The sequence below is a fragment of the Nycticebus coucang genome, chromosome 1, assembly GCF_027406575.1.
Source record: "Nycticebus coucang isolate mNycCou1 chromosome 1, mNycCou1.pri, whole genome shotgun sequence".
Lineage (NCBI taxonomy): Eukaryota > Metazoa > Chordata > Mammalia > Primates > Lorisidae > Nycticebus > Nycticebus coucang.
In genome coordinates, this window is record NC_069780.1 from 98,299,291 (window position 1) to 98,324,571 (window position 25,281).

Genomic DNA, 25,281 nt, shown 5'->3' on the forward strand with positions numbered 1-25,281 from the left:
TGTGAGCTATGATGATACCACTACACTCTACCCAGGGCAATAGAGTGAGACCCTGTCTCAAAAGTTTTTTAATTAATTAATAAAATAAAATAAAAGCCAGGTACAATGGCTTCCTCCTGTAATCCTAGCACTTTGGGAGGCCAAGGCAGAGTACTGCTTGAGGCCAACTTGGGCAACATAGTGAGACTCTGTCGCTACAAAAAAAAATTTTTTTTTTTTTTGTAGAGACAGAGTTTCACTTTATTGCCCTCGGTAGAGTGCCGTGGCCTCACACGGCTCACAGCAACCTCCAACTCCTGGGCTTAAGCGATTCTCCTGCCTCAGCCTCCCGAGTAGCTGGGACTACAGGCACCCGCCACAACGCCCGGCTATTTTTTGATTGCAGTTTAGCCGGGGCCGGGTTTGAACCCGCTACCCTCGGTATATGGGGCCGGCGCCCTACTCACTGAGCCACAGGCGCCGCCCCTGTACTGTATTTGTCTTTTCTTTTTTTTTTTTTTGGCCGGAGCTGGGTTTGAACCCGCCACCTCTGGCATATGGGACCGGCGCCCTACTCCTTGAGCCACAGGTGCCGCCCCTACAAAAAAAATTTTTTTTAACTAATTAGCCAAGTATGTCATCCTGGCTAATTGGGAGGCTGAGGCAGGAAGATCACTTGTGCCCAGGAAATTCCATCCAGCCTGGGCAACACAGCAAGAACTTGTCTACTTTCCCTCCAAACAAAAAAATCCCCCAAACCTCTCTTTCCTTTAGGAACTATATTTTTAGGGTGATCACCTAGAAATAAGAGCAGTACACAGACTCCATGTCTTTATTTTCATCTGGCACCACGGAGGGTGTGTTTAGGGAGGGCTACAGCACAAATATCTCAGCATAATTAATGCATAATTATTGTATGCATGTGGTACCACATGGACACCCCCCGGAACGGCCGCTGCTCAGCTCTGGGGCAGCTCTGGGGCGGTCAGCAAAGCCACGCTGTCCCTGCTCCTGCGGAGTCCGGTCCCAAGTGTCTGACGCGCCCATGTCGCTGTGGGCTGTGGCTGCTCACAGCCGCCTTCTAGATGTTTCCCGTACAAGCGTGTGTGTAGCTCTGTCTGGTCGCTTCTCTCAGGTTGTTGTTGCGGTCACTGATAGTCTGTTCTTGGGGACCCAGCTGTGCCCCTACTAGCTGAGGCCCGCAGTGACAGCGGGGACTGGCTCCAAGACACCAGCCATCTCTGGGTTCAGCCACGTTTCCTGCCCCAAGTCCCATTCTTTCTAAAGGACGTAAGCCTCAGAGAGCTCCTGCAAGAACGTCACGTGTCACTCTCGGATACACACGACCATTGTCACATCTCACTGTCCGTGTCCCCCACACCCGGTCCCGGCTCTGAAACCACGCGCGCTCACACCCCTGAGCACCGCCTGAAGCCACAGTCAGCTTTCACGAAATTCTCCCTGTAGTACTAAGTTACTGGAACACAAACAAATTGGAAGCTTGAAATGACACATACCTTCCAAACGAGCGGTGTTTCGGTTCACATCGTCACAAGGTCACAGGAAGCTCTAGCCCCACAGTGGCCGCGAGATCACCTCGCCGGGCTCTGAGCTGACCACGGAAAAGGTGGAAACGCGCCCCTGTGAGCCCCACGGGCACGGCTAGGGGGCAGCACCGGGGTCCGACCACGGGGCGCTCCAAAGGGGGCTGCTCAGGACACAGTGGGGAATAAAGGGTTAAGGTCTCTGGGGTCCCCTTGACCAGTTGGAGGTCCGTTCGGTTGGGAGACTTAGGACTGGTTTTCTTGTAGAGACAGAGTCTCACTTTATGGCCCTCGGTAGAGTGCCGTGGCCTCACCCAGCTCACAGCAACCTCTAACTCCTGGGCTTAAGCGATTCTCTTGCCTCAGCCTCCCGAGTAGCTGGGACTACAGGCGCCCGCCACAACGTTTGACGCAGTGTCACAATGTGGCCCTCGTTAGAGTGCTGTGCCGTCACAGCTCACAGCAACCTCAAACTCCTGGGCTCAAACGATACTGTTGCCTTAGCCTCCCGAGTAGCTAGGACTACAGGCACCTGCCACAACGCCTGGCTATTTTTTGGTTGTAGCTGTCATTGTTGTTTAGAAGGCCCGGGCTGGATTCAAACCCACCAACCTCTGTGTATGTGGCTGTCGCCCTACTCACTGAGCTACAGGCTCCGAGCCAGGAGACTTTATTTTGATGTCTCACCCCTACCATTGCATGTTTTCAAATTCTGAAAGAATTTTCATCAATTCTTCCATCTGATGACCTTTACTAGGAAAAACATCTCCATCCCCAAAGCCCAGAATTCTAGAAGCAGCAGCAGTGGCGGTGACGGGCCGTGCTCTTAGTTTTAAGCGAGTAGTTTCGTCCTCCACCAGGTTGAACATGAATCCCTCCAGTAGAAGAAAGCTCAGCAGCCTCGGTCACAGCACACAAGGCCATGTTCACAGGCCGACACAGACAGACCCTTTCAGTACCTGGCAAGCTCTTCCTTAATGTGTTTTAATTTTCACACATTCATAGGTCCCTCCAAACCCCGTCCACATGACATTTTCTATCCCTGGAAATGGAAATGCATCACAACGCTGATTTTCTCATGAACATGAAAACAAAAACAGCACCAAGGTCCCTCCTTGAGGGAAGCCAACCTCCCTCCATGCAGCTCTTCCTCCCACTTCATAAAGTCAGTCGCCCTCCCATGGCTTCATTTCTACCTTCTCTTTCATTATTATTTTTTTTTACTATAGAAAATTTCAGGTTTATCCAAAGAGAACGTGAATAGTCTGAACCCCCAGCTGCCCTTCAACCATATTTCACAATTATCACCATTTTCAACTCTTGTTTCATCCATTTCTCTCCCACCTGGGTATTTTTTGTGTGTTTTCTGGAGTATTTTAAGGTGAATCCCAGCCCCTCTGCTCACTGGTCTTGTACCCACTTCTACCGCACTTATCACATTGTGCTGGGATTTGTTCCCCCTGCTGGCCATAGTTCTTCAGAAATGGGGATTCCTTTGTGGCTGTGGCAACCACTGCAGAAAGTAGAATTCCATGTGGGACTGAGGGCAACATACTTTACTATCACAGGACAAGTCTAAATTCATAGAATGCCTAGTGCCTTAGGAATATAAGTCAGGCAATTATGGGGAACTCAACAGAGTCTCATTCTATCACCCTGGGGAGAGTGCCGTGGTGTCACAGCTCACAGCAACCTCAAACTCTCTGGGCTTAAGCGATTCTCTTGCCTCAGCCTCCTGACTGGCTGGGACTACAGACACCTGCCACCACGCAGGGCTGGTTTTTCTATTTTCAGTAGAGACGGGGTCTTGCTCAGGCTGGTCTTGAACTCCCAAGCTCAAGGTATCCTCCCGTCTCGGCCTCCCAGAGTGCTAGAATTATAGGTGGGAGACACCATCCCCAGCCTCATGCTCTGGGAGGGCATCGTGTGCACGAAAATAAAGGACAAGATGGCTTCAGAGCTAACCAAAGGATGGCATGAGTATCAGAAATGTTTCAAAACAAACCTGTAAGTATAAAAAAGTATACCTAGGGCGGCGCCTGTGGCTCAGTGAGTAGGGCACCAGCCCCATATGCCGAGGGTGGCGGGTTCAAACCCAGCCCCGGCCAAACTGCAACAAAAAAATAGCCGGGCGTTGTGATGGGTGCCTGTAGTCCCAGCTGCTCGGGAGGCTGAGGCAAGAGAATCGCTTAAGCCCAAGAGTTAGAGGTTGCTGTGAGCCGTGTGACGCCACGGCACTCTACCCGAGGGCAGTACAGTGACACTCTGTCTCTACAAAAAAAAAAAAAAAAAAAAAAAAAGCGTATCTAAGAATATTGGGACAATAAAATGAAGTAGGAATTTGTTTTCTTTTTTTTTTTTTGTAGAGACAGAGTCTCACTTTATGGCCCTCGGTAGAGTGCCATAGCATCACACAGCTCACAGCAACCTCCAACTCCTAGGCTTAAGTGATTCTCTTGCCTCAATCTTCCGAGTAGCTGGGACTACAGGCGCCCGCCACAACGTCCGGCTATTTTTTTGGTTGCAGTTCAGCCGGGGCCGGGTTTGAACCCACCACCCTCGGTATATGGGGCCGGCACCTTACCAACTGAGCCACAGGAGCCGCCCCTGGAATTTGTTGTCTTATATATCTTTTTTTTTTTTGCAGTTTTTGGCTGAGGCTGGGTTCGAACCTGCCACCTCAGGCATATGGGGCCGGCACCCTACCCCTTTGAGCCACAGGAGCTACCCCATGTTTTCTTATGTGTCTTAATACACTGATTCATAATGCTTCAGCTGGAGAAAATGTAGTCCTGTAGGTTGAAGTCATATGTTATAAAAAAGGAGGGGACATGGCTTGGCACCTGTAGCTCAGTGGTTAGGGTGCCGGCCACATACATTGAGGCAGGTGGGTTTGAACCCGGCCGGGGCCTACTAAACAACAATGACAACTCCAACAAAAAAATAGCCAGGCCTTGTGGCAGGCACCTGTAGTCCCAGCTACTTGGGAGGCTGAGGCAAGAGAATCGCTTAAGCCCAAGAGTTAGAGGTTGCTGTGAGCTGTGATGCCACAGCACTCTACTGGGGGCCACAGAGTGGACAAGTGTACATTTCTACTTGGTATCATATATTCATTCAAAAAAAGCATTTCTTCTCTCATCACGATGCGAATGTGGAAATTACAAATCAGAATTTTTTTTTTTTTTTTGAGACAAAGTCCTACTCTGTCACTCTGGGTTGAGTGCTCTGGCATCAGGATAGCTCATAGCAACCTCAAACTCCTGGGCTCAAGCGATCCTCCTACGTCAGCCTCCCAAGTAGCTGGGACTACAGGAGTCTAACACAATGCCTGGCAAGTTTTTCTATTTTTAGTTGAGACCGGTTCTCATTGTTGCTGACTGGTCTGGAACTCCTGAGCTCAGGCGATCCACTTGCCTCAGTCTCCCAGAGTGCTGGGATTACAGGCATGAGCCACTGTGCCAGTCCCAACTCAGAATTCTTTTTCTTTATTTTTTGAGAGTCTCACTATGTCGCCCTGAGTAGAATGCTGTGGTGTCACACTCACAGCAATGTCCAACTCTTGGGCTTTAGTGATTCTCTTGCCTTGGCCTCCCGAGTAGCTGGGACTACGGGCACCCACAAAACCTATTTTTCAGTTGTAGTTGTCATTGTTTGGCAGGCCTGGGCTAGATTCGAACCCATCAGCTCCAGTATATGTGGCTGGCGCTGTAGCCGCTGGGCTACAGGCACTGAGCCCCAACTCAGAATTCTTAAGTTACCAACTCAGAATTCTCAAGTTACCATGAGGGAGTATTGACGGGAAAACTTTACATTGCAGGTAAAGAAATGACTGGGTTAAAACCTTCCTTGAAGTAATATGAAGGACATTTTTTAAAACTATAATTCTCAGAAGACTCTGAAGATAAGGAACCTAGGATCTTCTAAGGAAAACTGAGTTGAATGATCAACATTGCAAGTCGAATTTTAAGGAACACAAAAACACAAAATTAAGTAAATTAAGAATATTTTTCCCTGAAGTCTTGGTCCGCTTTGCGCTTCTATGAAGGAATTTCTTAAGGCTGGGCAATTTATATATAAAGAAAAGGTTTAGGGCGGCATCTGTGGCTCAGTCCGTAAGGCGCCGGCCCCATATACCGAGGGTGGCGGGTTCAAACCCGGCCCGGCCGAACTGCAACCAAAAAATACTGGGCGTTGTGGCGGGCGCCTGTAGTCCCAGCTGCTTGGGAGACTGAGGCAGGAGAATCGCTTAAGCCTAGGAGTTGGAGGTTACTCTGAGCTGTGTGATGCCATGGCACTCTACCGAGGGCCATAGAGTGAAACTCTGTCTCTACAAAAAAAAAAAAAAAAAAAAAGAAAGAAAAGGTTTATTTGTCTCACAGATTGGCTCTTGGTTTTTCAGGCTGTACAAGAAGCACAGCGCCAGCATCTCCTGCCTGTGAGGGCCTCGGGAAGCTTCCAGTCATGGAGGAAGGTGAAAAGGAGCTGGTGTGTCACCTGGCACCAGGAATCAGAGACAGAGGGAGAGGGAAACAGGAAGGGAGAATGCAGAAGAAAGAGGAGGGAATGCTAGATGGCAATAAACCATCCAGGCGGGATCCATCCCCACGAAGCCAAACACTTCCCGCCAAGCCTCACCTCCAACGCTGGAGATCAAACTTCAATGTGGGATTTAGAGGGAACAAATCTGAACTGTACCACCTCCGAGAGACATTATCGTCCTCATCTCCCTCTTGCTAACACTGGGATTATATACTGCTGCTTACCCTTATGTACTGTAGTCAAATTTTTAGACATTATAAAAGCAAATTATAATGCTTTCTTTAAAAATTCATAGCCCATGGGCGGCACCTGTGGCTCAAAGGAGTAAGGCGCTGGCTCCATATACTGGAGTTGGCAGGTTCAAATCTGGTGCCTGTCAAACTGCAAAAAAAAAAAAAAATCATAGCCCTGGCTCAGTGCCTGTAGCCCAATGGGTAGGGCACCAGCCATATACACTGAGGCTGGTGGGTTTGAATCCAGCCCGGGCCTGCTAAACAACGACAATTGCAACAGAAAAATAGCCAGGCATTGTGGTGGGCGCCTGTAGTCCCAGCTACTAGGGAGGCTGAGGCAAGAGACTCGCTTAAGCCCAAAAGCTGGAGGTTGCTGTGAGCTGTGACACCACAGTACTCTACCAAGGGTGACATAATGAGACTCTGTCTTAAAAAGAAAAAAAAAATTAATAGTCCTGAATGGTGTGTTTACGTGCAGAGAGCAATGCTGAGAACACAGTACCAAGGCAGAAGGTAGATTCTCACGAGGGACATATGATCAGGGGAGAAAGACTGAAATCCTTCTTGATACTTAACCCTTAGCAAATCAACAGCTTCTACTATCACAGTTTTGGTTTTTGAATACAGAGTGGATTATGATTTCGTGTTACTTTTTGAATTAAAATTTTCAGTTTCAAAACATGTAAATAAAGGCTGGGCGTGGTGGCTCACAGCTGTAATCCTGGCACTCTGGTAGGCCAAAGAGGGTTGATTGCTGAGCTCAGGAGTTCGAGACTGAGCTACAGCGAGACCCCAACTCTAAAAATAGCCAGGCTTTGTAGTGGGTTCCTATAGTCCCAGCTACTCGGGAGCTTGAGCCCAAGAGTTTGAGGTTACTGTGAGCTGCGACACCACAGTACTCTACCAACGGTGATAAAGTGAGACTCTGTCTCAAAGCAACAACAACCAAACCCAGGTAAATGGAATAAAATCACAGTAAAGTTTATAATATGAAAGAATCCATGCTTGGAAAAGGATTACTCTGTTGCCAACTCTAAGACCATGTAAAAACAGACCTGTTCATTCGGTTACCTTGACAGTAGATGCACAATTACAAATCACACTGCCATCTTATTAATGATTTTAACGATTATGTCAGTGACCTGTTTGTTCAAATGCAGACTTTGTATTTGACAATGGCAGTGTTAACACATGAAATCTTGGGCGGCGCCTGTGGCTCAGTGGGTAAGGCGCCGGCCCCAGATACTGAGGGTGGCAGGTTCAAACCAGCCCCCGCCAAATTACAACAAAAAAATAGCCAGGCATTGTGGCGGGCGCCTGTAGTCCCAGCTACTCCGGAGGCTGAAGCAAGAGAATTGCCTAAGCCCAGAGTTTGGAGGTTGCTGTGAGCTGTCTGACGCCACAGCACTCTACAGAGGGGGATAAAGTAAGACTCTGTCTCAAAAAAAAAAAAAAAAAACCCACATGAGATCTTCATGACCCAAGCACTATATCAAACCACCTTAAAACTCAAAGGAACACTAAAGGCCATTGTTGTTCAGTATTTTCAAATTGTACATCTCATTAGTGGGTCATGAAATCAATTTAGCAGCTTACAACAGGGATGTCTCTTAGCAAAAAAGAGTAGGATACAAAATATAAGAGTATAAAGAATATACCATTTCGCGGGTGGTGCCTGTGGCTCAAAGGAGTAGGGCACCGGCCCCATATGCTGGAGGTGGTGGGTTCAAACCCAGCCCTAGCCAAAAAACTGCAAAAAAAAAATAAAAAAAGAATATACCATTTCGTGAAACTTCGTTTTTTTTTTTTTGAGACAGAGTCTCACTATGTCACTCTCAGTAGAGTTCTGTGAAGTCACAGCTCACAGCAACCTCCAACTCTTGGGCTTAAGCGATTCTCTTGCCTCAACTTTCCAAGTAGCTGGGACTATAGGCGCCCACCACAATGCCTGGCTATTGGAACTTCAGTTTTGTAAAATTTGCAGATATACATACATGCACATACATGTTTATATACTCATATATGTAGTGCAATATATAAAGTGTATCAACAAATTCTGACTCAGGGACCTAACCAACAGTAAGTGAATCTTTTCCAGCCTTCCCATAGAACGTAGTAATACCCATGACATTAGTTGAGCATTACCTTTGGGTCAGCCACTGTTCCCAGCTCTTCTCATATATGAATCTGTCTCATCCTCATAACAAGCTGATGAGATAGGTGCTATTACCATTTATATCTTATATATGAGAAATAAAAGATACACAGAGGCTAAGTTATTTGAAGAGAGTCTCCTTGACAGAAGTAGCAGAGGCAGGATAGGACCTCAGACTCCAGAGTCGAGCTCCCGTGGCCTCCACCTGAAAAGCCATGTGGTAATAGGGGATTCCAGTCCTCACAACAAAACCTGTTCCTTGTCCAAATCTCACTTAAGCAGAGCCAGTTCTAAAACAAAGATACCCAAACTTTTTTTTTTTTTTTTTGAGATAGACTTTCACTGTGTCGCCCTTGGTAGAGTGCCATGGCATCACAGCTCACAGCAATCTCAAACTCTTGGGCTTAAGCGATTCTCTTGCCTCAGCCTCCCAAGTAGCTGGGACTACAGGTGCCCAGCACAACGCCCAGCTATTTATTGGTTATTTGACATTGTTGTTTGGCAGCCCTGGTGTATGTGGCTGGCACCCTAGCGGCTGAGCTATAGCCAACCAGATACCCAAACTTCTGGTCCTCTGTTTCCACTACATACAACAGTATTCTCAGTAAAAGCTATTTCATGAAGGGTGGCACCTGTGGCTCAAAGGAGTAGGGGGTTGGCCTCATATACCAGAGGTGGCGGGTTCAAACCTGGCTCCGGCCAAAAACTGCAAAAAAAAAAAATTTGTTTCATGAAGTGGGAATCAAGCAAGCTCAAAATAATGAAAAGATACATACAAGCAAATGTGAAAGAGAACATGTTTATTTACATCACTAATTTCTTTTTACAATGCCTCTACTTTTTAAATAATAAAATGTTCCAGGAAATCAGGTAGTTTTAAATTATTAAGATATTTTAACAAAGAAAATTTTTACCCTATGATTTCTATTTACATGAATTTTTAAGAGTTTTAAATAGTCCTTTTGAAACTGCACAATATAACCAAAACCTCTTATTCATCTTTTCCAAAATTTAGTTTTAGTTTAAGTTTAAAAACATAATGTTTAGTTTAAGAAATTATGCTTATACTCAGAGCCTGGTAGTTCAGTTCCTTTCAGATGAAGATCTTATTAACAGCTCTAAAACTATGAAGCTGCTTCATAAATAATCCATTTTGGCTGCAAGCTGAACGTTTTTTGACACTTTTGATGGTAAGCAAAGATATTTTTGACACCTTAATTAAATTGGTTTGATTAAAACTTTCTGGAAGTTTTCCACATCGTGTTCTGTACATACTCTGCGCACACACTGAATTTAGGAGGATGGACTCATCTCATTTGGCCAACTATGACAGAGACTCGGGGGACTCAGAACTTTACTGGTACAGATATTGGTGCATTTTCTTCTCTTTGTCCTGTTGTATTTGGGATGCTTAATTTCCTCTACTGTACATGCAAATCACTTACTTTTAATAGAACTTACTATTTACAAAGTGACTTCCATCAAAAACAATGGTCTGATATCTTTCATGTCACAATGACAGATTTCAAATATTTATTAGAGAAACTATAAGACAGCATAGATTTTCCTAATATTTTAAGTATGAGTTCCTCTGAATAGTTGGTATAACATCCATTAAAAAATAGAAAAGATTATCTTTTACCATGATCAAAGCTACAGTTCACAAAGAGACGCCTACACAGATTATCCCAACTTCCCTGTAAGGGCTCGTCTTCCACATCACGCAGCAGCAATAGAAGTATCATCCATGAGGCGGCCCTGTGGCTTTAAAGTGGGAAAAACAAAATAGGTTCTCAAAATAATAGTGTCAACAAAAGTTTGATTAACTGAAAGAATTTTGGAATTCTTGAAACTACAAAAACAGAACAAACAAGTGTAAAAACATCAAAGTCAAAATGGTTATTTTCCTCCTTTTACCCCACCTTCTTTCTTCACGTGAATCTGGGGATGGTCATAGCACAGCCTGGGGCTACCGTCTGCCCTCTGACACCAAAGACAGCCACCCCACCCAGCTAGTTTTTCTATTTTTAGAGACGGGGTCTCGCTCTTCCTCAGCTGGCCTTGAACTCCGTAGCTTAAGGGATCCTCCCACCTTGGTCTCCCAAATTGTTAGGATCATAGGCAGCAGCTACCATGCTAGGCCCTTTACTTTTATTTTATTTTTTTTTTTAATTTCAGATTAATGTGAGGGTACAAACAATTAAGTTACAATGTTTGCATTTGTTAGGTAGTCATGTCCTGCAGCCAGGGGGTGTGCCATATACACTTACATTGTGCCCATTAGGTGCAAGCACACCAATCCCTCTCTCTTTCTCCCTCTCCCCAACTTGAACTGAATTGAGTTTTTCTCTTATGTGGGAGTGTATTAGATCGTCTACTGGCTTCATATCAGTACTGAGTACACTGGATACTTGCTCTTCCATTCTTGTGATACTTTACTAAGGAGAATGTGTTTCAACTCCATCCAGGTTAATACAAAAGATGCAAAATCTACATCTTTTTTGTGGATGAATAATATTCTATGGTGTACATATACCACAGTTTGTTAATCCTACTTTCATACTATTGAACTAATTTTTTAGTAGTGATGGAGGCTGCTACATTTTAGCAAAAAATAAGGGTCAACCTGTTTAAACCCTTGCCAAATGAGATGTGGTCAGGAAATCCAAATTATAAGTTTAGTAGTATGGTGTGAGACAGAAGCTTAGAAGGGTAAATAAAATTCTTTTTTTTTTCAGATGCAAAAAGAAGTCTAGAAAGATAAAAACTAGAAGAATATGAAGGATATATTAATACAATTTGATAATTTATAATTTACCAAATCTTGGATTATATAAACATGGACCAATTCCCCCCAACTTGAACAAGATACACAAAAAGTAGAGAACAATGTAACTTGTCATTCCAAAAGGAGGTACAAACTTAAAACTGTGTACAGCAGTCATTATATTTATGTACACGGATCTAGATGGACATCAAAAATATCTGGAGAGATAGCCCTGGTTTCAGGCATCTGGGAATGGCTTCATCAGGAGTGGAATGGCGAGCTAATGAAAACATGCCCACCCAGTTCATGCCCTTACACCCTATCAGCATCCTACATATTCTTGTATTGCAGAAACAAGGAATTGTACCTTTTTAAAAAATCAAAACATTAAACTAGAGTATAGTTTCTGACAGAAGAGACCCAGAACTATCATTACACAGAATTAGGAGAATTTTAGGATATCTAAAATTAATCCACTTTAATTAAAAACTAGTTACAAACTAACTACTTTTTTTTTTTTTTTTTGATACAGAGTGTTACTCTGTCTCCCTACGTAGAGTGCTGTGGTGTCATCATAGCTCACAGCAACCTCAAACTCCTGGACTAAAGCAATCCTCCTGCCTCAGCTGCTCAAATAAGTGGGATTACAGGTGCCCACTGGCAAACCTGGCTAGTGATTTTCCTATTTTTAGTAGAGATAGAATCTCACTCTTGTTCAGGCCGGTCTTAAACGCCTAAGCTCAAGAGATGCTCCTGCCTTGGCTTCTCAGAATGCTGGGACTGAAGGCGTGAACCACTGCCCCAACCCTAACTACAATTTTAAAACATACTTTACCGGCCGGTGCCTGTGGCTCAGCGGGTAGGGCACCGGTCCCATATGCCGGAGGTGGCAGGTTCAAACCCAGCCCCAGCCAAAAAAAAACATACTTTACCAAGCCAAAGAAAAAATATGTTTAAGAATACTGTAAGGATATGGGCGGCGCCTGTGGTTCAGTGAGTAGGGCGCCGGCCCCATGTGCCGAGGGTGGCGGCTTCAAGCCCAGCCCCGGCCAAACTGCAACAAAAAAATAGCCGGGCGTTGTGGCGGGCGCCTGTAGTCCCAGCTGCTCGGGAGGCTGAGGCAAGAGAATCGCGTAAGCCCAAGAGTTAGAGGTTGCTGTGAGCCGTGTGACGCCACGGCACTTTACCGAGGGCGGTACAGTGAGACTCTGTCTCTACAAAAAAAAAAAAAAAAAAAAAGAATACTGTAAGGATAGAGCGGTGCCCGTGACTCAAAGGAGTAGGGTGCCAGCCCCATATGCCGGAGGTGGCGGGTTCAAACCCAGCCCCGGCCAAAAACTGCAAAAAAAAAAGAATACTATAAGGATAAATCATTATTTATATAAGAGAATAAAAATCTCTGAAATTAGACTCCATAGAATGATAGTAACTTTATAGAAATGAACACGGGCTGGATGCAGTGGCTCAGGCCTGTAATCTTAGCACTCTGGGAGGGCGAGGTGGGTGAACTGCCTGAGCTCACGAGTTCAAGACCAGCCTGAGCCAGAGCGAGACCCCGTCTCTAAAAATAGCTAGGTGTTGTAGAGGGCACCTATAGTTCCAGCTGTTTGGGAGGCTGAGGCAAGAGAATCGCTTAAGCCCAAGAGTTTGAGGTGGCTGTGAGCTGTGATGTCATAGCACTCTACCAAGGGTGACAAAGTGAGACTCTGTCTCAAAATAAATAAATAAATAAAAATGAAAGAAAAGTAGAAATGAACAGCAATATTGCCAAATTTATACAATGAAAGTCAAAACCATCACTGTTAGTCTCAAAGTACTGTTCAGTGAAGTTTACATGAAAAAAAGTCTGTTTTTTGACAGACTTTTTAAGACACTAAATTTTAAACAGCAGAAACACCCTGGAAGTGAGAACTATGTAATCTAAACTTTGTACCCTCATATTAATTTGTAATAAAGGAAAAAAAAAAGAGAGAGAGAGAAGAACAGTTCTAAGCCTTACCTTTACAAAAATACTGGTGGGTATAAAACGCCTGAGCAGCTGATTTGTGAAGTTAGGAAATCTAAGCAAGTGGATGCTGAGGGATGGCAGCTGTTGGTACCCAGCCATTAGAGGGTAGAAATTATACAGCATTTCCTGCTCAGTGCCAGGGAGGATACGCAACCGGATCTAAATCATAGAAAGTTATAAAGACAGACAATCAAATATACATATAAGTCTGTATGTTGTTACTTTCAATTATTTATGGAAGACCAGAATACCCAAATCCTTCTGGTGAAATATTCACTGTCTCCTATTCCATCTTCCAGACATATTCCAAAATGTAGGGCTGCATTAGTATGAGGTTAGGACAAGGCAAATAGAAAATGGGTAATAGGGCGGCGCCTGTGGCTCAGTGAGCAGGGCGCCGGCCCCACGTACCGAGGGTGGCGGGTTCAAACCCAGCCCCGGCCAAACTGCAACAAAAAAACAAAAAAAAAAGAAAATGGGTAATAAATATATGCGTGATTTCTCTGTTTTTACCAAGATCTACAAAATCAACTTATACCAGCACTAAACAGATTAATATTTTCTATACTAACCCAGGGGATTTTATGTTCACAATGTGTTAAGGGAAAATTTGTAGGAGAATGTCCATTTGTGGACATACGAGGCCAGACAATTAAGTTCAAGAACTCATCCTAGAAAAAGTGCTACATATCTCACTGCTGAGTATCACTATGGTTGCCTTCAAAGTACTCCCCTTGGCCATTTGGTGACTGTAGTGATATTCAGCAATCAGTTCACTCATAAAATCTAAACGGACAGCTCTCCGTTTCCTGGTCACACTTTTGTGTCTACATAAGCAATACAACAGATGTAAGCTGTACCTGTTTGAGACCTGAGAACATGAAGGCATCACTGGGCTCCACAGAAATTTCCACGTCTTGAACTAAGTGTGTCTTGTTCTGTAGGTGGTACTTGACAGGTAATGATTCTCTAACACGTCCAAATGATGGCAGCTCTGTACAAAAAGATGGCACAACTCTCTGGTTAAAAAAACATATCACTCATCCTTTATGGCTTCTTTTTGAAAATAAATCTCATTGTACAGACATAGTATTACTTAAATTAATGATATTACTATAATCTTGACAGATAAAAAAATTCTTCTGATTGGAAAGCAACATTGGAAGGGGTGATGGAAGAGTTAATAGTGGAGGCTTGGGTGGCGCCTGTGGCTCAAAGGAGTAGGGCGCTGGCCCAATATACTGGAGGTGGTGGGTTCAAACACAGTCCAGGCCAAAAACTGCAAAAAAAAAAAAACAGTGGAGACTTGGTGCCTGTAGCTCAGCAGCTAGGGCGCCAGCCACATACACTGAAGCTGGAGGGTTCGAACCCAACCTGGGCCTGCCAAACAACAACAACAAAATAACTGGATGTTGTGGTGGGTGCCTGTAGGCCCAGCTACTTGGGAGGCTGAGGCAAGAGAATCACTTAAGCCCGAGAGTTTGAGGTTGCTGTGAGCTGTGATGCCATAGCACTCTACCAAGGGTGACAAACTAAAACTATCTCAAAAAAAAAAAAGAGTTAATAGTGGAGAGTAAGAGAGGGTGTGGGGAGGAAGAAGGAGTATGAGACTTATCCATCAAATGCAGTGTATAGACCTTCAAATAAACCAAAAAATATTCAGAGTCAAATTTCAACATTGAAATTTGATGATATTAAGAAATTACTAAGGCCAGGCATGGTGGCTCCCCAGCACTCTAGGAGGCTGAGGTGGGCGGATGGCCTGAGCTCACAAGTTCAAGACTAGCCTGAGCAAGACCCCCTTCTCTAAAAATAGCCAGGCTCAAAGGAGTAGGGCACCCGCCCCTTATGCCAGAGGTGGCGGGTTCAAACCCAGCCCTGGCCAGAAACTGCAAAAAAAAAAAAAAATAGTCAGGCATTGTGCTGAGTGCCTATAGTCCCAGCTACTGGGGAGGCTGAGGCAAGAAAATTGCTTGAGCTCAAAAGAGTCTGAGGTTACTGTGAGCTATGATGTCACAGGACTCTATTGGGGGTGACAATGTGAGACTCTGTCTCAAAAAAAAAATTATTGCTAATTTTATTAGTTATGATAACGGTACTATAATTATGTTTAAAAAATAGCTATTATTACGGCTCGGCGCCTGTGGCTCAAGTGGCTAAGGCGCCAGACACATACACCTGAGCTAGGGGGTTCGAATCTAACCCGGGACCACAAAACAATGACAGCTGCAGTCAAAAAATAGCTAGGTGTTGTTGGGGGCACCTGCAGTCTCAGCTACTTGGGAGGCAGAGGCAGGAGAATTGCTTGAGCCCAGGAGTTGGAAGTTGCTGTGAACTATGATGCCATGGCATTCTACACAGGGTGACAGCTTGAGGTTCTGTCTCGAGAAAAAAAAAAAAAAGCTATTATTTGTTAAAGAGGTTTACTGAAATATTCATGGCTGAAATGGTATTGGGAATTTGCTTCAAAATAAGTAAGAGGCATGTGTTGGAATAGAGATAAAACAAAACTAGCTGTGACCTACTTTTATAAAAATGTTGAAATTTTTTCATAATAGAAAATTAAAGGCTCAGTGCTTATAGCTCAAGTGGCTAAGGCGCCACCCACATACACCAGAGCTGGCGGGTTCGAATTAAGCCTGGGCCTGCCAAGGAACAATGACAACTACAACCAAGAAAAAAAAAGAAAGAAATAGCTGGGCATTGTGGCGGGTGCCTGTAGTCACAGCTACTTGGGAGGCTGAGGCAAGAGAATAGCTTAAGCCCAAGAGTTTGAGGTTGATGTGAGCTGTGATGCCAGGGCACTGTACTGAGTAACAAAGTGAGGCTCTGTCAAAAAAGAAAAAATATTAAAAAATAAAAAATAGAAAAACTGAGGCAAGAGGATAGCTGGAGTCCCAAGAGTTGGAGGTTGCTGTGAGCTGTGATGCCATGGCACTCTACCCAGGGGGACAGCTTGAGGCTCTGTCTCAAAAAAAAAAAAAAAAAAAATTAAAAACTCTCATCTTAGAAAATAAAATAAATATGATTATTGGAGCCTTTTCATCAAGTTATATTTGAATTTCTCCTACCTGCATTCACATGGAGAGGGATATTTTCCACAATCACATGTGGTAGAGTGATGACAGTGCTGATAACAGGGATGTCATCCGTGGCTGAAGCCCTATGGCAGAAAAGGTCACTTTTCAAACTCATATTTCATGTACAAAGTTAATAAATCAAAAACAAGGAACATGTATATTCACAAACTAATCTCAAAGTATTATATAAATTATTTTATCCATTTACCACAACGTTATTGATAAAAGTAGTTTTGTAAAGTAAGAGATTTTAGAGTACCACTTTTGTTTTGAATATTTCCTTTTATGAAATGTTATAAGCCATGGCTGCTGTTTGTCACCAGCCAGGGATGACATCATAAGATGTATCAGACTGTCAGTTGGGAAGCACACCATTTAATGCTGTTCTTGGAGCAAGGCCAGAAGTAGTGCAGTGATTCACATCATGATGTAAATTCCTTAACTCATTGAGGACCATCTAAAAATACACCCCAGACCACTTCAAAGAACACTATTACAACTCACTACCAAGTATACAGCAGAAACTAAGGAATTAAAAATATTTTAGTATCTAGCCAGGCGTTGTGGCGGGCGCCTGTAAGTCCCAGCTACTTGGAAGGCTGAGGCAAGAGAATTGCTTAAGCTCAGGAGTCTGAGGTTGCTGCTGTGAGCTGCAATGCCACAGCACTCTACTGAGGGTGACATAGTGAGACTATCTCAAAAAAACAAAAAAAATTTTAGTATCAACAAATACAGTGGTGTTTCAACATTTACAGAGATAGAGTAACATACTTAAATATTTTCCCTGTGTTAGTTAGAATGGGAACTACAAGGGTGGTTGGGAGTCTACTGCCAGGGATCTCTCTCTGTCTTTTTTTTTCAGACAGAGTCTATATGGCCCTCAATAGAGTGCGATGGTGTCACAGCTCACAGCAACTTCACTCTTGGGCTCAAGCGATTCTCTTGCGTGAACCTCCCAAATAGCCAGGACTATAGGTGCACTCCACAACACCCAGCGTTGTGTTGGGCGCCTGTAGTCCCAGGTACTTGGGAGGCTGAGGCAAGAGAATCGCTTAAGCCGAAGAGTTTGAGATTGCTGTGAGCTGTGACTGTCTCAAAAAAAAAAAAAAGAAAAAAAGAAATATCATGTATCTACTCCCCAATGTAAGGAAACAGTGTGAAAAATTCCTCTACCCAAGGAAAAAATACACTATGAATCTTCCTGCAGAGTTCTTCCTGCTTGGGCCTCACCCTTTTCTCCAGAGGTTCATTACTATCTGAATTTGACATCTATCAATTACCATGTACTTCTGGACACCTTTCCAAATTACGTATGTATAAAGTCCTAAGAAATATAAAATATGTTTTCTAGGTTTTTCAATGTCATATAAATGCAATTTGTTCCTATTCTCATTTGTAACTTGCTTTGTCCGCTGTACGTTGAGAGGTTGAGATGGGTGCAGCTTTCCTTCATTTATCTTCACTGATACATAGTATTATTTCATCATATGAACGTACCACAATTTATCAACTTCCCCATGGATGGGCATTTAGTTTTTTCTAAGCATCTTACTATTCTAATAATTGCTGTTAAGAACATTATTATACATATACCCTTTTTCTTTTGAGACAGAGCCTCAAGCTATCGCCCTGGGTAGAGTGCCATGGCATCACAGCTCACAGCAATCTCCAACTCCTGGGCTCAAACGATTCTCCTGCCTCCGCCTCCCAAGTGGCTGGGATTACAGGTGCCTGCCACAACGCCCGGCTATTTTTTTGGTTGCAGCCATCATCGTTGTTTGGCAGGCCCAGGCTGGATTCGAACCCACCAGCTCAGGTGTATGTGGCTGGAGCCTGAGCTGCTTGAGTCACAGGTGCCGAGCCATATACATATACCCTTTGTGTTCACATTTAATTTGGCTGAAATTTAATTAGCATGTAAGTTATAAATTGTGAAAAACACAAATTAAAGTTTAATTATCTTTTTTAGTCTTTGTGTTTTGAACAAATGTTCAGTCATATCCATGAAACTTCTCTTCTGCACTTCAGAATGACAGACGCTCTCAACCATTTACTAACAAGGACAAATAATAATGATATAAGAATAAAAAAGACAGGGCAGTGCCCGTGGCTCAGTGGGTAAGGCGCTGGCCCCATATACCAAGGGTGGTGGGTTCAAACCAGGCCCCGGTCAAAACTGCAACAAAAAAATAGCTGGGCGTTGTGGCGGGCGCCTGTAGTCCCAGCTACTTGGGAGGCTGAGGCAAGAGAATCACCTAAGCCCAAGAGCTGCAGATTGCTGTGGGCTGTGATGCCACAGCACTCCACCGAGGGCAACAAAATGAGACTCTGTCCCTAAAAAAAAAAAAGAATAAGGGCAGCGCCTGTGGCTCAGTCGGTAAGGCGCCGGCCCCATATACCGAGGGTGGCGGGTTCAAACCCGGCCCCGGCCAAACTGCAACCAAAAAATAGCCGGGCGTTGTGGCGGGCGCCTGTAGTCCCAGCTGCTCGGGAGGCTGAGGCAGGAGAATCGCTTGAGCCCAGGAGTTGGAGGTTGCTGTGAGCTGTGTGAGGCCACGGCACTCTACCGAGGGCCATAAAGTGAGACTCTGTCTCTACAAAAAAAAAAAAAAAAAGAATAAGAAAGACAATGAAGAAAAGATAGGATTGATATAATTTTTACCTCTTCCAGGAGATAATATAATGCCCAGTTGCTACTCCACCTTCAACATTTCCAACAGAGGGGCATCGAAGACAAAAGCACTCACTAGCACTCTCTCCCGTCTGTAAGACAACTGCAAGGAAGAGTCTTTATAATCCTTAGGAAATGGTTTCCCCTATGAGAGTTTCACATCCAAGTAACATAACAAAGAACAAATAGCTTATCAATTACCTATCATTTATAGAGACTTAGAGATGCTAAATGACTTTTTCAAGGTCACAGAATCCACTGTTTTTGCTAATTGTCAATATTTCATTATAGTGAAAACCAGTGAGGCATCTATGTGTCGGCCAAGAAAGTCCTGTTGCAAATGGGAGAAGCCTGGAGAAAGAAAAATATCCTCCAGGTATTTTTCTTTTTCCAAATTATTTCATGCCTCCACAGGAAACATTTTGGGATAAGAAAAAGAAAAGAGAAAAATTTAGTCACCTTAAAGTACTCAAAATGTCATTCCAGAAAATTCTGGCTTTCTCTAAGTGAACATATATAGGTTGAGCATCCCTAATGTAAAAATCTGAAACCCGAAATACTCCAAAATCCAAAACTTTTTGCCAGCATGACACTCAAAGGTCATGCTCAAGATCAAATTTCCCAAATTTTTGATTAGGGATGTTCACCTATGCAAATCTACCAAAATCTAAAAAATCAGAAATCCAAAAGGCTGGGCTTGGTGGCTCACGCCTATAATCCTAGCACTTTGGGAGGCCAAGGTCCGTGGATCATCTGAGCTTAGGAGTTTGAGACCAGCCTGAGTAAAGCAAGACCCTGTCTCTACTAAAAATAGAAAAACTAGCCAGACATTATGGTGGGTGCCTGTAGTCCCAGCTACTCAGGAGGCTGAGACAAGAGGATCCCTCAAACCCAGGTGTTTAGGTTTCTGTGAGATATGGTTCTCTACCGACCACAGAGTAAGATTATCTCAAAAAAAAAAAAAAAAAAAAGGCAGAGGAGGGTGGATCACCAGCTCAGGAGTTCGAGATCAGCCTGATTAAGACTGAGAATCCAGGCGGCGCGTGTGGCTAAGTGAGTAGGGGGCCGGCCCCATATGCCGAGGGTGGCGGGTTCAAGCCCAGCCCCAGCCAAACTGCAACAAAAAAATAGCCGGGCGTTGTGGTGGGTGCCTGTAGTCCCAGCTGCTCGGGAGGCTGAGGCAAGAGAATCACATAAGCCCAAGAGCTGGAGGTTGCTGTGAGCCGTGTGACGCCACGGCACTCTACCAAGGGCAGTAAAGTGAGACTCTGTCTCTACAAAAAAAAAAAAAAGACTGAGAATCCATCTCTGAAAAATAGCCAGGTTTTGTGGTGGCTGCATGTAGTCCCAGCTACTCCTGAAGGTTGAGGCAGGAAGATCACTTGAGCTCAAGAGTTTGAGGTTGCAGAAAATAGCAGGGTGTTGTGGCGGGCGCCTGTAGTCCCAGCTACTTGGGAGGCTGAGGCAAGAGAATCGCTTAAGCCCAGGAGTTGGAGGTTACTGTGAGCTGCGTGAGGCCACGGCACTCTACCGAGGGCCATAAAGTGAGACTGTCTCTACAAAAAAAAAAAAAAAAAGAGTTTGAGGTTGCTGTGAGCTATGACAGCATCGGACTCAAATGAGGGCAACAAAATGAGACTTTGTCTCAAAAAAAAATCAGAAATTCAAAATACTTCTGGGACCAAGCATTCAGGGTAAGAGATATTTCTGATACTACTCACATTGCCTCAATTGTTGGCCAATGTGGATAACTCTTCTTTGTGCAAAGATGCTTTCTTGTTGCCAGTTTTACAGTACAGTTCCTGATGATAGGTAAGTGCTCATCTAAACAAAGAATTCTCTAATTTCCAGCAGTACAGAGCCTATGTATGATCTCTGCCCTTTAAGTACAAGCAGGCAACAGTGCTTATTTAGTGCTAATTTTAGCAAATCTGTAAGTAAAACTTAGAAATAATAACTACGAAGCCTCTAAACAGGCTATTATTTTTATGGTTATCCAATTTTTATGGTTATCCAATGAAGAAGGTTGTAATAGATTAGTGGAGGTCTGATTGTGGCTAGAAACCCTAGTGAAAGGGAAAAAAGCTGGATCAACCTTTATGTCGATGTGTAATTGTACTTTAAAGTAATTTTAAGAGTAGTACATGATATTGTAGCCCTGTAATTAAAAACTATGGCAATTCAATACATCTTAAGATTGCCTTCTAAGGGCTAAGCACCTGTAGCTCAAGTGGCTAAGGCACCAGCCACATATACCAGAGCTGGCTGAGGCAGGAGAATTGCTTAGCCCAGGAGTTGGAGGTTGCTATGAGCTATGACACCACAGCACTCTACCTACGGAGACAGCTTGAGACTCTGCCTCAAAAAAAAAAAAAAAGATTGCCTTCTAAAAACCTCTGACCATTCACATTAAAGTCTACTCAAGTTCTCCCTAATTCTAAGAAGTTAACCAAATGATTATAGTATTTATCAACAATTAACACTGGGGTCAATTTGTGACACAGAAGATCTATACTGACGGTGCCAAAGGTGGAGGAAGGAGCCAGGAGCCGAGGAATGTAAGGAGTTTCCAGAAGATGGAAAAGGCAAAGGAATGCAACCCTCCTAAAACTTTGTTTGTGAGACAATAAAACGAGGTGGTTGTTTTAAGCCACTAACTTTGTGGTCATTTGTTACAGCAATGGAAGACAGCACTGGAGATTCAAAGAACAGATTATTCTTTAGTTTAATAAACACTACTCCTACTAGGTGAAAAAGACACAGTCTAGTAAGGGAGTCTTTTTATTTTTTATTTTTTTGAGATAGAGTCTCTCTCTGTCACATAAGTCAGAATGCAGTGGCATAATCATAACTCATCAAAGCCCCAAATTTCAGAGCTGAAACAATCCTCCTGCCTTAGCCTCCTAAAATAACTGGGACTATAGGTACACCACCACATCTAGGTAATTTTTAAATTTTTTGTAGAGATGAGGTCTCCCTATGTTGCCTAGGCTGGTCTTAAATTCCTGGCCTCAAGTGACAATCCTCCTGCCTCAGCCTCTCAAAATGTTAGGATTATAGGCATAAGTCACCATTGCCTGGCCAGGATCCTTTATTTATTTATTTACTTACTTACTTATTTTTTGAGACAGAGTCTCAAGCTGTCATCCTGGGTAGAGTGCCGTGGTGTCACAGCTCACAGCAACCTCAAACTATTGGGCTTAAGCAATTGCCTTGTCTCATCCTCCCAAGTAGCTGGGACTACAAGCACCAGCCACAAGGCCTGGCTATTTTTTTTGGCTGCACTTGTCATTGTTGTTCAGCTGGCCCGGGCCGGGTTCGAACCTGCCAGCCTTTGGTATATATGGCCTACGCCCTACTGACTGAGCTACAGGTGCCGCCAGGAGCCATATTTAAAGAGAGATAATTAGGATATGATGGGGTTAGTATTATGATATAAGTATGTAGAAAACATCATGAGAGTAAAGGAAGGGTACTTAGCCCTGCTTGGGAGGATCAATGAGCCCTGAAGAGCAAGCAAGAAACAATTCAACATATTGAAAAAACCAAGAGAGGGTTTTAGACAAAAGTATTATGTTCAAAAGACACTGGTGACGTCCAAGTGCAGTAGCTCACACCTGTAATCCCAGTACTCTGGGAGGCCGAGGGGCGTGAATTGCCTGAGCTCACAGGTTTGAGAGCAGCCTGAGCAAGATTGAAACCCCATCTCTAAAACTAGCCAGGCGTTGTGGTGGGTGCCTATTGTCCCAGCTACTCAGGAGGCTGAGGTAAGAGGATCACTTGAGCCCAAGAGTTTGAGTTTGCTGTGAGCTATGATGCTATGGTACTCTACTAAGGTTGACAGAGTGTCAAAAAAAGACATTAGTGACAATGTTTAATGAATGTGGTAAGTCTGCCATGATTGATGTATGAGAAAAAGGAAGTAGAGAATTAAAAAAAACTCATTTTTTCCTATTTCAAATTACAAATAACAAACATAAATTAAAAATTAATAAGAAAAAACTTTAAAAAATTCAAAGTAAAAAAAAAATTTATTTTACTTTCAAGTACATTTTTCTATTTTTCTTTTTTTCTCTCTGTGTCACCCTCAGTAGAGTACCATGGCATCATAGCTCACAACAACCTCAAACCTTTGGGCTTAAGCAATTCTCTTGCCTCACGCTCCCGAGTACCTGGGACTATAGGCCCCTGCCACAATGCCCGGATATTTTTTTTAGAGACAAGGTATCGTTCTGGCTCAGGCTGCTTTTGAACTCACAAGCTCAGGCATTCTACCTGCTTTGGCCTCCCAGACTGCTAGGTTTACAGGCATGAGCCATTGCGCCTGGCCTCAAGTACTTTTTCAAAGTATAGCCTCCTTATGGTAGAAAAAAAATCTGATCTTTTAAAATCAGGTATTCAGGCTCAGTGCCTGTAGCTCAAGTGGCTAAGGTGCCAGCCACATACACCAGAGCTGGCAGGTTCAAATCTAGCCCGGGCCTGCCAAACAATGACAACTAAAACCAAAAAATAGGGGTGGTGCCTGTGGCTCAAGGAGTAGGACGCCAGTCCCATATGCTGGAGGTGGCGGGTTCAAACCTAGCCCTGGCCAAAAACCAAAAAAGAGCTGGGTGTTATGGCAGGCGCCTATAGTCCCAGCTACTTGGGAGACTGAGGCAAGAGAATTGCTTAAGTCCAGGAGTTGGAGGTTGCTGTGAGCTGCGATGCCACAGCACTCTACCCAGGGTGACAGCTTGAGGCTCTGTCTCAAAAATAAATAAATAAATTAAATTAAATCAGGTATTCACACTCAAGCAAATGGTAAATAATACTAACTTAATTCTGTATGTACTGGCTTTTGTGAGTCTCGAGTTCCCTCATGTAGCAAAAAGATAACACTGCTAGCTTACACAGGCATGCAGGCACGTATGCATGCACACTGCTATTTCTGCTCTTGAAGCAGGATGATCTGAGGTCTCACCTTTGTCTACTTGGGACTCCAGCTGATCTGATGCAGTCATAGAAGGGGCCAGCTGCAGCTCACTGGACACAATGGTGAGGGCCCACGGTGAGGCACTTAAAAGGTCCGTCATCAACAGAAAGGGGATGTCAGCATAAACCCTTTCCAGGTACTCAAACTGTCACAAGTGAGGGTAAAAGATCTGTCAGGAATTGCATTCATTTTTTAACTTTTTTCATCCAATTTACTTGTTTATTTATTTTGAGATATAGTCTCACTTTGTCACCCTCAGTAGAGTGCTATGGCATCATAGCTCAGAGCAACCTCAAACTCTTGGGCTCAAGCAATTGTCTTGCCTCAGCCTCCCGAGTAGCTGGGATTACAGGCACCCAACACAACACCCGGCTATTCAGTCAATTTTTGAAACCTAAATGATTTCTAGTATGCTTCCCAGGAACTTACCTTTGTAGAAACAAATTTAACTGCAACATCAAATGGAAAGACTGTTTCTATTGTTATAGTTTCATCCTGTGAGAAAATTTAAAGGGCATATTCAAAATCCTTTTTACATAATAAAGTTTTAAAAATAGAAAGCATACAAAACAAAATCTACAACTGATCAATAAATAATTCAAAGTTATACATTAAGAGGTGAAGTTCTTTCTCTTGGATAATATGTATGAAAATCTATGTAGACAGACCTTACTAATATTTCTCTTTTTTTGAGACAGACTCACTTTGTTGCCCTCAGTAGAGTGCTGTAGAGTCATAGCTCACAGCAACCTCAAACCCTTGGGCTCAAGTGATCCTCTTGCCTCAGCCTCTTGAGCAGCTGGGACTATAGGTGCTTGCCACCTCGCCTGGCTACTTTTAGAGATGGGGTCTGGCTCTTGCTCCGGCTGGTCTTGAACTCCTGAACTCAGGCAATCCACCCTCCTCAGCCTCCCAGAGTGCTAGGATTACAGGCGTGAGCCACGGAGGTCAGCTCATTTTTTCTTTTTTTTTTAAATACTTATATGTGGGTTATAACAGTGTCTGTCATATTACATCATCCTTATTATCATTTTTATTAGTTTAGTCATAATGTTCATAATCACTCAAGGAAAAGGGAGGTGTTATAATTGCCACTTTAAGATGAAGGCACATAGGGGCGGCACCTGTGGCTCAAGGAGTAGAGTGCCGGCCCCATATACCAGGAGGTGGTGGGTTCAAACCTGGCCCTGGCCAAAAACTGTAAAAAAAAAAAAAAAAAAAAAAAGATGAGGGCACATAGCAGAATGTGACAAAGGCACAAAAACTCACTCTGTCACCATGAGTAGAGTGCCATGGTGTCACAGCTCACAGCAATCTCAATCTCCTGGGCTCA

At 43.7% G+C, this 25,281-nt stretch overlaps 1 protein-coding gene across 2 annotated transcripts in view; it reads right to left on the reverse strand.

Moving 5' to 3' along the window:
* Positions 1–10,046: 10,046 nt before the first annotated feature.
* The window catches only part of TRAPPC11 (trafficking protein particle complex subunit 11), a 58,470-nt gene continuing 43,235 nt past the window's right edge, over positions 10,047–25,281 (reverse strand). For both annotated transcript variants that reach the window (XM_053584852.1, XM_053584861.1), the window contains exons 24-30: positions 24,378–24,443; positions 23,937–24,093; positions 18,968–19,079; positions 16,297–16,388; positions 14,086–14,219; positions 13,217–13,384; positions 10,047–10,214 (exon numbers count right to left, since the gene is read on the reverse strand). In XM_053584852.1, coding sequence (XP_053440827.1) covers positions 10,170–10,214; positions 13,217–13,384; positions 14,086–14,219; positions 16,297–16,388; positions 18,968–19,079; positions 23,937–24,093; positions 24,378–24,443 — 774 coding nt within the window. In that variant the 3' untranslated portion in view covers positions 10,047–10,169. The remainder of the gene's footprint in view (positions 10,215–13,216; positions 13,385–14,085; positions 14,220–16,296; positions 16,389–18,967; positions 19,080–23,936; positions 24,094–24,377; positions 24,444–25,281) is intronic.